This window comes from Drosophila serrata, unplaced genomic scaffold (assembly GCF_035046125.1).
Source record: "Drosophila serrata isolate PLE 108 unplaced genomic scaffold, ASM3504612v1 contig_120, whole genome shotgun sequence".
Taxonomy (NCBI): Eukaryota; Metazoa; Arthropoda; class Insecta; order Diptera; family Drosophilidae; genus Drosophila; species Drosophila serrata.
Genome location: NW_028257018.1, coordinates 66,821 through 83,464, shown reverse-complemented (window position 1 = coordinate 83,464; position 16,644 = coordinate 66,821). Strand labels below are relative to the sequence as shown.

General features: G+C 39.2%; 2 protein-coding genes across 6 annotated transcripts; both read left to right on the top strand.

The window, feature by feature from the left end:
* The first annotated feature begins 1,462 nt into the window (after window positions 1-1,462).
* On the top strand, window positions 1,463-5,220 carry vlc (disks large-associated protein 2). Of its 5 annotated transcripts, none has more exons than XM_020959669.2 (6): window positions 1,463-1,611; window positions 2,366-2,446; window positions 2,607-3,796; window positions 3,856-3,952; window positions 4,016-4,170; window positions 4,223-5,220. In XM_020959669.2, the coding sequence occupies exons 2-6, from the start codon at window positions 2,377-2,379 to the stop codon at window positions 4,520-4,522; spliced, it is 1,812 nt and encodes a 603-aa protein (XP_020815328.2). In that variant the 5' UTR covers window positions 1,463-1,611; window positions 2,366-2,376; the 3' UTR covers window positions 4,523-5,220. The 5 variants fall into 5 exon arrangements, with proteins under 5 accessions (XP_020815328.2, XP_086682115.1, XP_086682116.1 ...); XM_086825988.1 differs by having other exon boundaries at window positions 1,488-1,616; XM_086825991.1 differs by lacking the exon at window positions 1,463-1,611 and adding an exon at window positions 1,747-1,962.
* A 7,980-nt stretch (window positions 5,221-13,200) lies between these two features.
* LOC110189624 (uncharacterized) lies at window positions 13,201-15,983 on the top strand. The gene is given in 3 exon segments (XM_086825987.1): window positions 13,201-14,006; window positions 15,065-15,649; window positions 15,707-15,983. Coding segments are annotated over 3 exon segments (1,602 nt in total). The 3' UTR covers window positions 15,918-15,983.
* Window positions 15,984-16,644: the final 661 nt, after the last annotated feature.

Below are 16,644 nucleotides of genomic sequence, written 5' to 3'. Positions count from 1 at the left end.
AAACTGCAAATATAATATGTATATGTGAATGAAATGAAAGCAGGTATTACTTCATTGTTTTTTAACACAAAGTTAAGCCGAAGTTAGCTTCCTTTCTTGTTTAAATTTAAAATTTTTTCCTGGTATCACACTTTGAAAAAGTTAAATCTAATGGCAAAAAGCAAAAGATTTTTAAGGGTGTTCCCGGACCTCAAATTTTAAATCCAATGCCGCCAGGGTGCGCTAAGGCTTAATTGCCAGATGGCGCCACACTAATTGGTTTGCGTCCAGAGGGGGCATATTGTGTTGATACTTTAGTATGTATTTTTTAAACATTTGATACAAAAAAGTATAGCATACACGCATAGTAATAACGATATTTTTGGAGCTTCTCATCGCTAACTCGAAGTAATTTATTGTTCTACAGCTGACATAAAAACAATGTTTTTCTATATCGATTTTCTCGATGTTTTTACGAATTAAAGATACTTTCGATTTTTAAATGCATATTTTACATATATACTATTTCAAAAAATTTTTATTATTATGATTAATGTTTAACGAGCATAATATATTATATGTTAATATAATTAGTTTTATTTTATATATGTATGTACCAACAATAAATAACATTTCATTAATTGCGTTCAGCAGAAGATCATGTTCACTGATCAGTGATGGATTTTTATCGATAGGTCTACTGAACGCGTATGATCACTCATCATGATGCAAGATTTAACACACCATGATTAGCATAAAGATAACGTAAAAAAAGTATGCTATTATGATGTTGAAATATCGATAATATAAATACAAATATAAAAAATTAAATATAACATCAGTGGCACCATTAGTAATGTATAGTTTATACTTATTTAATTGAAATAAATTCTTTAATTAGATTTTAGTAATTTTTTATCTCTGTTAGACTAAAAATATATAAGCAGCAATATACTGAATGGCGACGACGAGTCGAAAATATTTTATATTACTTTAATATTCGCAACGTTATTGTTAATTCCAGTTTAATTGTAGAATAATAGTTTACTCAATGAGCAAATATCAGAAATATGGATTTACGAGTGAAATCCACTTCAGGATTACAACAATTTAATTGTTTTTATTGGATGTTTAAGTATTTACAATTTTAAGCTTCCCTTGTAAATGTATATAATATATTTTATAATAATTTAAAAAATTCGAATTCGATAAGGTTTGCCGCAGATTCCAGATCAGATTCTAATCAGAACAACTTTGTCAAGCTAGGATACTTGTTACAGACCGTTCAACTGCTTTCGCAAATTGGGTTTTTTTTACCGATGCCTCTGGATGAGAGCCGATCTGTTAATGAATTTTAATCAAATTAATATTTTTATCTACTTGTGTAAGATATGAAAAATAAAAAAAATATATCTATATATAAATATATATAATAAAATATCGATAGTGCAAAAAGTCGATGTGTTGGAAAAAAAATATCGAAACATCGGTGGTATCGATAGTGCTCCAATGTTTTGCCAGCACTAAAAGTAATTTATTTGTACTTTTGTATTGGCTACAATCTGGCACTTAATCCAGCTGAAGGACTCGAATTGGCTGTACTGCACTAGGAACTCTCCCTGCGTTGGCTGCGTAAGGTCATTGCTGTGTTTAAGCGCCCAAAATAGAATTAAAATGCGTGTGCGGCTCCATCCAGTTCGTTTGTATTTCTGCTTTCCACTTGGACTGCCTCAGTAGTCTGCGATACCGCCGCATTATAAATAGTTGTGTGCATATACGGGGCAGCGTGTGCTACTCCATTTTCGTCTGACTTGTACACTGCACGAGTGGGTTTGGTGCCAATTCTTATCCGGTCTAAGTCGTGCTATTCAGCAGTCATATCTGCATTTATACATACATATGTGCATATTTACATACTTAAGAGAATGCGGTTGTGTTTGTGCTGTCTTTGGAGAAAGAAGACGCAACATTGCGAAAAAAACGGTAAAGCGCCAGCAAAGCGGAACTGGCAATATTGATGACAATGCCGTTAGAGCTGCTCCTCCGTTGGCGTCACAATCTTTTCAGTAACACACAGTCAGACCCAGCTCGGTATTACGGCTCACATCTGTTTTGGAAAACAGTGCCGTACAGATCGCGGTTCTGCTTTGCATTAATGGCAAATAGTTAGCCACCGCCACGTCCCTCGTCCATGAGCTATATCTTTATTTTATGCATTTTGCATGCTCTGCTAAAAAGCAATACATACGTAGGCGCTAGATCGGTAGTGTTGCTGAGTCATGCCTTCCGGAAATTAACAATCAGTTTTTATTTCCCACTCGGTTCGGACTTGTGTATAATTAAAATACCCGTCGACCATATGAAACGAAATCATTCCATTCCACAGACAAAGTTCTAATGGATCGCAGCCAGGATTCGATTGGCAGCTGTTCACTTGATGTAGACGCAGACTCTTCCGACATATCAGGTATATGAGCTGATAAAGCTAAAGCTCAATCTGACAATTTACTGTTTTTTGTTGGAGTCAACCATGCGCACGTATTTGTTTTATTTATGTTTGTTCGTTCCTAATTTTATTTTAACATTCCTACACATACCTCGCTCTGACCTAAATTTCGCGTTTTCAGACACCAGTGGCAGCCTAAACTTTCCCACACCGCTTTCCGTAAAGGAAATCACCCGCGAGTTCACCGCCAACCTACGGGAGCGCTGTACTCTCCGCTCTTCACAACAAACCACCGCTTACTTAGATCCCGGTACGGGCCTGGTGCACATGGTGCTGTCGCCTGCGGCCGTGGATTCCGTCCATGTTTTAAATACCACCAGTGTCGATGCATGCCCTGAAAACGCATCTGGAGCCGCTGCTGTTAGTATCGATGTTACCGAGAAAAAACCCAGCTACTTAAACCTGGCTTGCTGCGTCAACGGATATTCCAACTTGACAACATACGACTCCAAAATCCGTCAGGATATCAACAAGTCGCGCGAGGTCTCTCCGATACGTCCGTCCTGCAGCGGCCTGCAGTACTGCAAGCGGAACAACTCTTTGGCAGCTCCGATTCTGCATACCATGCCGCTTATAAAACAGCCGTCGCCGGTCAGTAAGCTCCCATGCGAAGTCAATGGGAGCAACGGCCACGGCGTGAAAAACGGACCGGGCGCTGGTCATTTGAATAGCAATGGAAAGGACGGAGGCACCAGCAGTTTTATACAACAACGGGTGGAGCGTCTTTACGGTCCAGGCGCCCTAGCCCAGGGCTTTTACAGCCCCAAAAAGCACGGACAATCTCCATCAGCGGCAGAAACTCGGACCTCGGCCAGGCAGCAACGAAAAGTGGAGTCCCCGAAGAGCTCGGAGTTGGAGCTGAAATTTAAACAACTCTCACCCAGCAAGGACTATGGGGAATTCCGAAAAAAACTGAACACTTTTTCAACGCAGCGGTTTGTTGATCCTCCGTCTCTGTCTTCAGAGGAGAGCGGAGAGTTGGACTTGCCCGTGTTCCGGCATCTTAGCCATGAGTTTCGAGCCCAGTTGCCCAAAGTTTCACCAAAGAGGGGTGTAACCACTCGTTCCTCTCCTGCTCCTGAGATGCACCAGATAAAAGATGATAAGATAAGGCCAGAAGTTGGCCAAATTGATGTGGTTGATCACCAGTCCTTGAAACAGGTCCAACTGGAAGCAGAGGAGCTTAACAGCAAAACCGAAATTGAGCATGCTATCAAGGATGGCAACTATTTTCTTAAATTACTCAAAGACGAACAAATTCGTCTGTTGGCGCTGGCCGCCATTGCTGAAAAGTACACTGATGCCTTGGCTGTGAGTTAATGGTATACAGTCTATGTTTGTCACCTAGTTTAATGCTTTACAATCCATAGAACAATCCTGACATCACGGAAGATACTTTTGGATTGCTTCGATCTGCCTCGGGGAAAGCCAGGCTTTTGGTTTCACAAAAAATGAAACAGTTTGAGGGTATAAGTCTTAGAAAGTTTCGTAATATGCAATGCAACTTATCAAACCTATACATTTATTCAGGTTTATGCCACAATAATGTAAATCGGTCCCCGGAAGACGAGTTTCCAACAACCACTGACGACCTACAAGGGTTTTGGGACATGGTTTATTTGCAGGTGGTGCACTTGGATTCAATTTTTGCAGATATTGAGCAGCTCAAAGCTAACAATTGGAAGGTTGGTTATACATGATCTCCCTGATATCTAAAATTATTCATTCCGATTTTAGCAACGCATAGTTGAACCGTCAGCAGCAGACGCATTACCCAATAAAGCGCCACAGATAAGATCTGTAACTTTAAAACCCAAATCAAACACCAAGGCGAGTGTACCTGGATTGTCATCCTCGAAGAATTCGGCTGCAGTATTTAAAAGAGATGCCCAAAGGAAGCAGTTGTTGGAAATGAAACGACAGCGGCGCGAAGCTATGGCTGCGACGAACAAAACAAATCAGACTGATGGCACTCTCGAGCGTACTCAGATAATTGGCGATAGTTCTCTTAACCCTGGTGATAAAAACTGCAGCTAAATAGTGTTTACTGCGAGAAGCAACACATACTATGCTCTCTAAGTACACACATCTCTCAAATTAACTTTCACTCACAAACTAAAACCCGAGACACCCGTACACTCATACATAACAAAACCATACAACATATGCCTAGAAATTCCTAGTTGAATTAATCCTTAACTAGTCCCGACTAAAATGCACATGCTGGAGCTTGATTTTCTAATAGCATAAAAACATACCTATATCGTGTCACAAAGTGTCACAAGTTTACTAAAAATGTGCGGTCAAGGAATCATTTTTGATGTCCCCATCATGGTAGACGCAATTTTTCGTACCACCCAAAGCGACAAGCCGAAAATTGATTGTAAAGATTGCCTTATCTGCGAGAGATTATGCTCGTTCAGCAATTTGCTGTGCACTCAAGTATCTGAAATTGTTTATAAAATTATGATTATAAAAGACATTTATTCTTACATATGTAATACATTTAAGTAAACAATAATATAAAAAACAATTGCATTAACATTTTTATATTTATTTCTGTAAAAGTAACGAATCTAAAATTTAAAAGGAAATATACTACTTTTGGTCTGTAAGCACCTGCATGAACAAATTTGATATTTTTCGTAAACGGTACAGATGCAATTACAAAAGCAAAACTCTCACTTAGTTTTAATTTTTGTAATAAATTTTTCCTCACTTATGTGGTAACAAAATTTAATTTTGAGCAAATGGTAAGGGGGCGCACATGTGAAAGTGAATTTAGTCAAGTAATACTTTGGATAACCCGAAAAAATTGTAAATTCAAAAATAAAATGTAAAACTTTGGTTTTGTTATATTAGCCTCGTTATTACTCATCATAAAAAAAAAGAAAATACAAAAAATTAATTTTTAATGTAAACAAAATCTTATTGAACGTTTCCGTTTTGCAAAGAATTACTTGACATAATGTAAGTATGTATTTTGAAAAAATACGGACAAATAAATATAATTTAAAATGGAAACCTCAGCTAACTTCGTCAAAGCCAGGAGACACTGAATCCCTTTAAATAAAAATAAATATTTGTTGGATATTTTACGTTTTCCTGGGATACGGAATCGGCGCGCCGAAGTTTGTTTATTCTTCCAAATTGCATTAAGATCATTAAAAAGACGAACCCAACTTCGGCACGCCGAAGTTTATATTCCCTTGCAGAGAGAACTTCGATTACTAGGAATTAATCTATATATATATAAATGCTCTGTTCGTGTCTACATCCTTCATAGACTTGAAAAAGTCTGAACCGTTTAAGCCCAAATTTTTACACAACATGCGTTGAGGTTCCAGCTCGGTTATTGTCTACTTTTGATGTTGATAGCTTATCTGCGGTTGCAAATATATCAATTTTTTTTTAGCGTTTCCCCGTGCCCCTACTGCTGCGCCCTCTACAGGCAGCCAGCTGAATCAAAGCATTTACTGTCAAACATTCAAAACATATTGAAAGAAGAAAGTTGAAAAGTTCTGAACCGTTTAAGCCCAAATTTTTAGACAACATGCGTTGAGGTTCCAGCTCGGTTATTGTCTACTTTTAATGTTGATAGCTTATCTGCATTTGCGAATATATAACTTTTTTCGCGTTTCCCCGTGCCCCTACTGCTGCGCCCTCTATTTTATTTTTTTGTTCAGGTTCAGTAAGTAAGTAAGTAACGAGGAATCAGCAGAAAGACGAGCAGATAGGCTTGAGAGAAAACGATTGAGAGTTAGGCAGTCGCGTTCTGCAGCAATCGATTTGATTCACTCTCAAAATAATGAACGCGACAGGGCAAGGGTAGCTGAAGCGCGTTTACAGCTTGCAGAAGATCAAAACCTGCAATACAATCGTCTTGCATTCAGATATAATCCAACTATTGATTACAGCTCGAATCGAATGTCGTTATTGGACGAATGCATCAGGTCTGCATATACCGTCAGGCTCTCAAATTCAAAAACGACCCAAAAGGATTGTGGTGCGCTTCCGGGAAAGTGGAATTGCCTCAACTTGAAGCACCACTGCAGAATCGAAGCATTTCCTGTCGAACATTAGGAAATACAACTCTTGCTTTCAAATGACGCCATTTGGTGCGGAAATTATAACTGCACAATTCATGCCAACTTTTAAAATCAAAGAACAAATCTATCATAAAGCCGGTTCCCTGCTTCCGTTCCCAGACAGCGAACACAAATTTCATGTTCTTGGTGATGATGGAAATGAAGTAGATGCGTTATGGAATCAATACCTAAATACGCTGAAGAGGCACATTATTTCGCAGCTACAGAAGCTTTTTCACGAACGGAACAATTTGGTGCGTTTATTCAAAACAGCAATCGATATGATGCCTTCGGATACCCATAAAATTGTCATTCATGCAGACAAAACGCCTGCTGGAGAACATATCAGGAGATATAATCCAACTATAGACGAAGTGGCAATTGTCATAGTCGGGGATCAGTTTCAACCTCGAGATATTATTCTCCATCGACGAAACGATCGATTGGTAAACGTCGCAGAAACTCACCGTTGTTACGATGCTTTGCAGTATCCACTAATCTTCTGGGATGGTGCCGATGGATACCATTTCAATGTGAAGATGGTAGATCCAGTCAATGGTGTAGAAACGAATAAAAAGTGCAGCGCGATGAACTTTTACTCATACAGGTTAATGGTTCGGAGGACCGATTGCAATCATATATTGAAATGTCGTCAGTTGTTTTATCAGTACAATGTCGATATGTATGCAAAAATTGAAACAGAACGTTTGCTGTTCCTTCGATTGAATCAGACGAACTTCGGTCCGATGAATATATACATTTGCGGGATGCTGTGATGAATGACCGTAATACAACCAACGTTGGAAAGCTCACGATTTTGCCATCCTCATACATAGGTAGTCCACGCCACATGCATGAATATGCTCAAAATGCCATGGCATATGTTCGTTGCCACGGCCGTCCAGACTTATTTATCACCTTCACATGCAATCCAGCTTGGGACGAGATAGTACAGCTGTTATTTCCTGGACAATCGTATAGGGATAGGCATGACATCACAGCCCGTGTTTTCAGACAAAAGCTCAAGTCACTGATGGATTTCATTGTGAAACATGGAGTTTTTGGATCTGTGCGGTGAAGGATGTATTCAGTAGAATGGCAGAAGAGAGGATTGCCGCATGCGCACATACTGATTTGGCTGTATGATAAAATTACTCCAGATGAAATCGACGATGTTATATGCGCTGAGATTCCACGGGCCGAGGTTGATACGGATTTACATGAAGTTGTCATCAAGAACATAATCCATGGCCCATGTGGTACCCTCAACCCATGTTCACCATGCATGGTAGACGGGAAGTGTTCCAAGCGATATCGTCGAGCATTTACAGCCAACACCGTAACAGGGGACGATAGATATCCTCTGTATGGGAGACGGTCAACTGAAGATAGAGGGACTTCGGCAAATTTAAACATGAGAATTGGTGATATTGAGGTAGACAATCGTTGGGTGGTTCCATACTCACCACTATTGTCAAAATCATACAAAGCGCACATCAACATAGAATATTGCAATTCCGTGAAATCGATTAAATATATCTGCAAGTACGTGAATAAAGGCAGCGATATGGCAGTTTTTGGTGTTCAGGCAGAAAATGGTGACAACAATGCAGTACGAGTTGTCGATGAAATATCTCAATACCAGGCTGGAAGATACATAAGCAGCAACGAGGCTGCATGGAGAATTTTTTCGTTCCCAATTCATGAACGCTATCCAGCTTTAGTTCACTTGGCAGTCCATTTGGAGAATGGTCAACGTGTCTATTTCACAGAAAGAAATGTGCAAGAAAGAGTCCTGAATCCGCCAGCGACAACTCTGACTGCCTTCTTCACCTTATGCCAGGAAGATGATTTTGCCAGAACCTTGATGTATTCAGAAGTGCCCTCTTAACCATAATATGCCACAGAGAAACGTGGCAGGGTACAGCTAGTACATATTATATTTGGAGTTTAACATTCACAGATTTGCATTTTACCTCCACATCAAACGATCGTTTGTATGGCACCTATATGATATAGTCGTCCGATTTTCATAAAATTTGACACAAAGTTTAAGACTAATATAGAATGGCTATACCTCAAATTTGATTTGAAAATAAGTTTAAAACTAAAAAAGTTATAAATTTAATTGTATTAGTTTCTCGATCGTTCCTATGGGAGCTATATGATATAGCAGTCCGATTTTCATAAAACTTTACACAAAATTGTAGAGTATAAAATGGCTATATCTCAAATTTAATCAAATTCTGTTGAAAACTGAAAATGTTATAATTTTTTTTTTTAATTTTCTGATCATTCTTATGCAAGCTATATGATATAGTCGTCCGATCTGGCCCGTTCCGACATATATACGAGTGAGAGCACATAGAAGGCTAACTACAAAGTTTCATTCAGATAGCTTTGAAACTGAGAGACTAGTTTGCGTAGAAACGGACAGAAGGACAGGCGGACATGGCTAGATCGACGCGGCTGTTGATCCTGATTAAGAATATATATACTTTATATGGTCGGAGGTGCCTCCTTCACTGCGTTGCAAACTTCTAACTGAAGTTATAATTCCCTGCAAGGGTATAAAAAGCAATAAAGTAATGCCTCCCTTCATTTTATTCACCTATACTTATTAGATTTACAGTTTTACATTCACCGTTTTGCATTTTCATCTTTCTAACAATCGTTTGTACGGGAGATATATGATATAGTCATCAAGATTTTATAAAACTAGCTGTACCCTGCCACGTTTCTCTGTGGCATATTATGGTTAAGAGGGCACTTCTGAATACATCAAGGTTCTGGCAAAATCATCTTCCTGGCATAAGGTGAAGAAGACAGTCAGAGTTGTCGCTGGCGGATTCAGGACTCTTTCTTGCACATTTCTTTCTGTGAAATAGACACGTTGACCATTCTCCAAATGGACTGCCAAGTGAACTAAAGCTGGATAGCGTTCATGAATTGGGAACGAAAAAATTCTCCATGCAGCCTCGTTGCTGCTTATGTATCTTCCAGCCTGGTATTGAGATATTTCATCGACAACTCGTACTGCATTGTTGTCACCATTTTCTGCCTGAACACCAAAAACTGCCATATCGCTGCCTTTATTCACGTACTTGCAGATATATTTAATCGATTTCACGGAATTGCAATATTCTATGTTGATGTGCGCTTTGTATGATTTTGACAATAGTGGTGAGTATGGAACCACCCAACGATTGTCTACCTCAATATCACCAATTCTCATGTTTAAATTTGCCGAAGTCCCTCCATCTTCAGTTGACCGTCTCCCATACAGAGGATATCTATCGTCCCCTGTTACGGTGTTGGCTGTAAATGCTCGACGATATCGCTTGGAACACTTACCGTCTACCATGCATGGTGAACATGGGCCATGGATTATGTTCTTGATGACAACTTCATGTAAGTCCGTATCAACCTCGGCCCGTGGAATCTCAGCGCATATAACATCGTCGATTTCATCTGGAGTAATTTTGATAAAAATCATACAGCCAAATCAGTATGTGCGCATGCGGCAATCCTCTCTTCTGCCATTCTACTGAATACATCCTTCACCGCACAGATCCAAAAACTCCATGTTTCACAATGAAATCCATCAGTGACTTGAGCTTTTGTCTGAAAACACGGGCTGTGATGTCATGCCTATCCCTATACGATTGTCCAGGAAATAACAGCTGTACTATCTCGTCCCAAGCTGGATTGCATGTGAAGGTGATAAATAAGTCTGGACGGCCGTGGCAACGAACATATGCCATGGCATTTTGAGCATATTCATGCATGTGGCGTGGACTACCTATGTATGAGGATGGCAAAATCGTGAGCTTTCCAACGTTGGTTGTATTACGGTCATTCATTACAGCATCCCGCAAATGTATATATTCATCGGACCGAAGTTTCGTCGAAGTTTTGCATACATATCGACAATGTACTGATGAATCAACTGACGACATTTCAATATATGATTGCAATCGGTCCTCCGAACCATTAACCTGTATGAGTAAAAGTTCATCGCGCTGCACTTTTTATTCGTTTCTACACCATTGACTGGATCTACCATCTTCACATTGAAATGGTATCCATCGGCACCATCCCAGAAGATTAGTGGATACTGCAAAGCATCGTAACAACGGTGAGTTTCTGCGACGTTTACCAATCGATCGTTTCGTCGATGGAGAATAATATCTCGAGGTTGAAACTGATCCCCGACTATGACAATTGCCACTTCGTCTATAGTTGGATTATATCTCCTGATATGTTCTCCAGCAGGCGTTTTGTCTGCATGAATGACAATTTTATGGGTATCCGAAGGCATCATATCGATTGCTGTTTTGAATAAACGCACCAAATTGTTCCGTTCGTGAAAAAGCTTCTGTAGCTGCGAAATAATGTGCCTCTTCAGCGTATTTAGGTATTGATTCCATAACGTGCATCTACTTCATTTCCATCATCACCAAGAAGAAGAAATTTGTGTTCGCTGTCTGGGAACGGAAGCAGGGAACCGGCTTTATGATAGATTTGTTCTTTGATTTTAAAAGTTGGCATGAATTGTGCAGTTATAATTTCCGCACCAAATGGCGTCATTTGAAAGCAAGAGTTGTATTTCCTAATGTTCGACAGGAAATGCTTCGATTCTGCAGTGGTGCTTCAAGTTGAGGCAATTCCACTTTCCCGGAAGCGCAACACAATCCTTTTGGTTCGTTTTTGAATTTGAGAGCCTGACGGTATATGCAGACCTGATGCATTCGTCCAATAACGACATTCGATTCGATAGTTGGATTATATCTGAATGCAAGACGATTGTATTGCAGGTTTTGATCTTCTGCAAGCTGTAAACGCGCTTCAGCTACCCTTGCCCTGTCGCGTTCATTATTTTGAGAGTGAATCAAATCGATTGCTGCAGAACGCGACTGCCTAACTCTCAATCGTTTTCTCTCAAGCCTATCTGCTCGTCTTTCTGCTGATTCCTCGTTACTTACTTACTTACTGAACCTGAACAAAAAATACAATATAGAGGGCGCAGCAGTAGGGGCACGGGGAAACGCGAAAAAAGTTATATATTCGCAAATGCAGATAAGCTATCAACATTAAAAGTAGACAATAACCGAGCTGGAACCTCAACGCATGTTGTCTAAAAATTTGGGCTTAAACGGTTCAGAACTTTTCAACTTTCTTCTTTCAATATGTTTTGAATGTTTGACAGTAAATGCTTTGATTCAGCTGGCTGCCTGTAGAGGGCGCAGCAGTAGGGGCACGGGGAAACGCTAAAAAGATTGATATATTTGCAACCGCAGATAAGCTATCAACATCAAAAGTAGACAATAACCGAGCTGGAACCTCAACGCATGTTGTGTAAAAATTTGGGCTTAAACGGTTCAGACTTTTTCAAGTCTATGAAGGATGTAGACACGAACAGAGCATTTTTATATATATAGATTAAAATTGAAATTCTAGAATAACATAAAAGGGCTATATCTTAAATTTGTTGAAAATCGGTTGAAAACTTAAAAAGTTATAATTTTTAATTGTATTAATTTCCCGATCGTTCCTATGGCAGTTATATAATATAGTAGTCCGATTTTCAAATTATTTTACAGTAAATATAATTATAATATAAAATAGCTATATCTCAAATTTGAATATCTGTTGAAAAGTTTTCAACAGAAACGGATATGGAAACGGACAGACGGACATGGCTAGATCGACTAGGCTGTTAATACAGATCAAGAATATATATACCTTATATGGTCGGAGGTGACTGCGTTGCAAACTTCTGACTGAAATAATAATACCCTGCAAAGGTATAAAAAACGAAAGGAGAAGCACTTGACGTTAATATTTCAAGCTGCACTCCTAAAATAGTTAGACACTCATTGTTTCAAAATACCAATTCAAAAAACAAAAATGTTTTATGAACGATCGAAAACTGGCAATAGGCCAACTCGAAAACAGTTTCATTTCTCATTTCCTCCTTGTTCAAACTTTCCTTTCTAACCAACCAAAAATTATAATTGGGCTGGACTCTTACTGATAATATTTTGATATTTTATTAGCTGAATCTAGTAATGTTGCTATTGCCTTGACCTTAGCTGTACATATGTACATACAAATGTTGCATCCCTATGATTGAACCTCCGAAGATGTTATTACTGAGCAATAAAAAAACACGAGATTTTTTTCTGTAAAGGGCGAAGCGAGGGTGAGCGTGCGAGGGTGTCTTTATATACTCTAGCACACTAACACAACTCCAGCGAGATGCATCCGCAGCCTCAAGCTGGCAGCGCAGAAGCCAACGATAGTGGTGGTTGGTCAGACAGTCGTGACGTCAGCGTCGTCGCAAAGTAGAGAAGTTGAAAAACCAGATGTGAAAGAAGCCGTAAATACTACAAAATCGACCACAATACAAATCAGTTTTTGGTGGTGCGAGCACACGGAAGGTCCGACAAACGGATTTAAGAAAAAACTCAAAATGGCGGTGTTATTAAAGTGAATTGGCAGATATCTGTGACTAACTAAATGGGGTTCAAGTGCACAATATAGAATCTTTATAATTTGAGACGTATAGTAACAGAAATAGCACAGCGTTGAAGCACTCTATTTAATAATCGCATCCGCCCTATTATGGCTTCAACCCAACCCATCCCCGTTGTCTTCGAAAACGGTACAGTTCTGGGATCCATGGGTCACGAGCGCTCTGTCTCGAGCTCTCTAGTGCACATTCCGAGTTCTGCGTTGCCGCTTGTTGTACCGGAAGTTGTGTTTAACTCAAGCCAGAATATCAGCAGTCTCCGCAGTCACAGACTTAGGCATGAAAACTCTAAGCCGCACGACCCTGATATCGTGGGCCGAACCCATAGCAACGAGGACGTACCCCTAGGACATGCATATATGCTAGATACCCAACCAGAAAGACTCGAAGAAGAATTTCAGTTCGAGCAGTTTATTTTGAACCCCACTATCTCAGAAAGTAACGTACGTGAGTCCAGTATTTGCAGCGAGCTACGGCCGTGTTCCCATATGTCGCCTGCGCCTGCCGCGGCACTGGAGATGTTGAACTCGAGCGTCAGATCAGACTCTGAATGCAAAAGAATCCGGAAGACTCTTGAGACCAAAACTAAGCGAACCTCTACCGCGCTCTCTGTACACACCACCTCAGCGCCGACTGTGCCCAATGGATACCCACCCCAGTACACAGCCATTTTTCTGGACCCCCACCACCGCCCTGATGGAAGTGCTTTACTTGCGAATGACCATATGGCAGGGACAGGAGTTGCACCGCCATTTATGAACGGCAACTCGGCGAATGGTACCGACACCTCCAGATACTTGCATTATCACCAGTACTGTCACTCGAGACCAATAATTGGCAGCTTGGGACTTGGACTGACGCACCAGCATCAGCATCTTTCTGCTCACCATGAACACAGGTAATGAAAATTGTGTTAAAATGCATCCCTCTAATGCCTGGTGTCGTTGATGAGGGTAGAGCTTTCCATCGACGTACCAGTTTTAGTCGAATTTTAATTTTAAAACTATATACGTCAGACTTTAAGTTTAAAGTATAAATGTAGGATTTATTAAAAACCACTTTCATATATTTGTATAATCAAAAAGTAAGGAAGCTAAAATCCACAGTGCTCTCTGTGAGATACACCATTTTAATACCCTTGCAGGGTATTATAATTTCAGTCAGAAGTTTGCAACACAGTGAAGGAGTCGCCTCGACCATATAAAGTATATATATTCTTGATCAGCATCAACAGCCGAGTCGATGTAGTCGTCCGTCCGTCCATTTGACCGTTTCTATGCAAAATAGTATGTTAGTTTTCAAGGTATAAGCATGAACTTTCTCTAGTATATATAGTATTATGCTAAAATTTCATTAAGCTGCCATAGAAACGAATTTTCCGTGAGTCATGTTTTAAGAACAAGTGTTCTTGAATAAAAATAACCTTTATTTAAAAAGTTGCAGCTGCAATAGTCGAGTACGTGACCGGTCGTCCCCAAGAAATAATGCAAATTTGCAGTATTTTAAACCCTATCTTAAAATGGCTATTTTTAACCTCCCATATTATAAAAAGGTGGCTATTGATTTTAAATCTGCGTGCTACATATAATATTGTTGTCCTAAAATGGTCTTATAGTCTCTGAGTACGGATGTTTTCATTGATATACACACTGACAGTTTGAAAGACAGACCGACTGTAGGACTAGCATGGCTAAATCAATCAAGAATATATTTAGTTATGGGGTTCAAGATGTTTCCTTCTGTCTGTTACATACCCTGTCCGAATAAATAGTATGGCAAGGTTCCCAGGACGTTCCCGACAACAATACAATAGGTTTAGAAAAGACAGCTGCCTACCTGCGAGTTTATATACATACATATATCTTTAAAGCTAAACAATAGATAAACGTACAATTCGACCAGGTAGAACCGAAACCAATGAGTAATGCAGATGTTTTAAAACGATTTTATTTGCAGGACACTTTTAGATGTTGCAGTGCCCCTGACCCGGAATAACGAAATTATTCCTTTAGCATGCAATAACTTACCTGTAGTATCAAGGTCCAGATCAGATTTAATTGCAGGATGTAGCTTACGAAAGTGGTTCTCTCGCCCTTCGCTGCCTTTCGTAATCGGAATTTTCGCTCTTGGCGGGGTAGCATGCACCCTTGGAGGCATTGTGTTAGGTAGCACTGGTCTTATAGAGCACTCAACTCAATATTTAAGCGCGGCTCTCTTGATGATTGGAATCGGTGTTTCATTATTGGTAATATCCGGCGCTATTTGGCGACTGAGTTTACCAGACGACGTAGATGAGTGTACCTGCTTTAGACGTATGGAAAGCTGTCGCAATTGCAATAGTCCGCAATGCAGCAATCGTATATTATCTGGTAGTTACTTATATCCAGAGTTCCACCACCGCCCACCACCGCCATCATACCTGTCCTCGATTAACGAGTACACCTTCTTTTACCACCACACTCCCTGTTCCTCAACGTCAACAGCAACCTACGTAGGAATAAATACTCCACCACCGATGTATCATTCAACATACTCGCTCAAGTAAGCTTAACATACTAAATTTTGACTTGACAATGTTCTAAATTAGGAATATTTCAGTATTTCAGCTCCTATTAACCGTTCGGCTAGATTCTCAATGTCGCAGGCAAGCGAGCATTCCACGGACGATCAACATTTAGCCGCAGCCTCCAGAGCAGCTTTCAGCCAAACATTATGTAAGGAAGAAACTGTACAGGCAATACCGGAAGCTGAACGTCTGATGAAAAGAATAGAAGTGCAAGCATAATATAAAGAAAATGAATTCGATTAGGCAGCAGGTTTATTATGTGATTAAAGTTTCTCAAGACAGATCCGAACTTTTACAATAATGAGAATACTCATGTGGTTTAATGTGCTTTTACATATTAAAAACTGAATAAGATACAGTAGCGATAGAGACCACATCATTTTCGGGTGCCGAATTGGAGCGCTATTAGACTGATATGTTTTGATCATGTGGTCTTAACGATTTTGCACTTATTAGCTTTCGTTTGAAGTCCATAATTCATGTAATAATATATTTTAAGTTATTGACTGATTTACTTTTAATGAAAAATAAATAAATTTATACAGATCCCCTAAAAATATTGTTATTATTATTATTTTATTTTTATCGCCACTAAAGAGGTTAGTTATCTATAGAATCATCCAATATGAAAGATATAATATTCTTTTGTTAAGGGTCAAGTGCTATTTTTGTTTCACTTTTTGTACACTCTAGCACATTGCAATTGGAACATCCTATGGTAGCGGTATGATATAGTACTCAGATTTTCATTAAATTTTACACCAAATTGTAGATAATTATAGAATGGCTAAATCTTAAATAAGAAAAAATCTATTGAAAACTGAAAAGGTAATAATTTTTTATTGTATTTAAATCTCGATCGTTCTAATGGCAGCTGAATGATATAGTAGTCCGATAACATTTTAACCAAAATTTAAGAATATTATAAGATGGCTATATCTCAAATTTGATACAATTCTGTTGAAAAGTA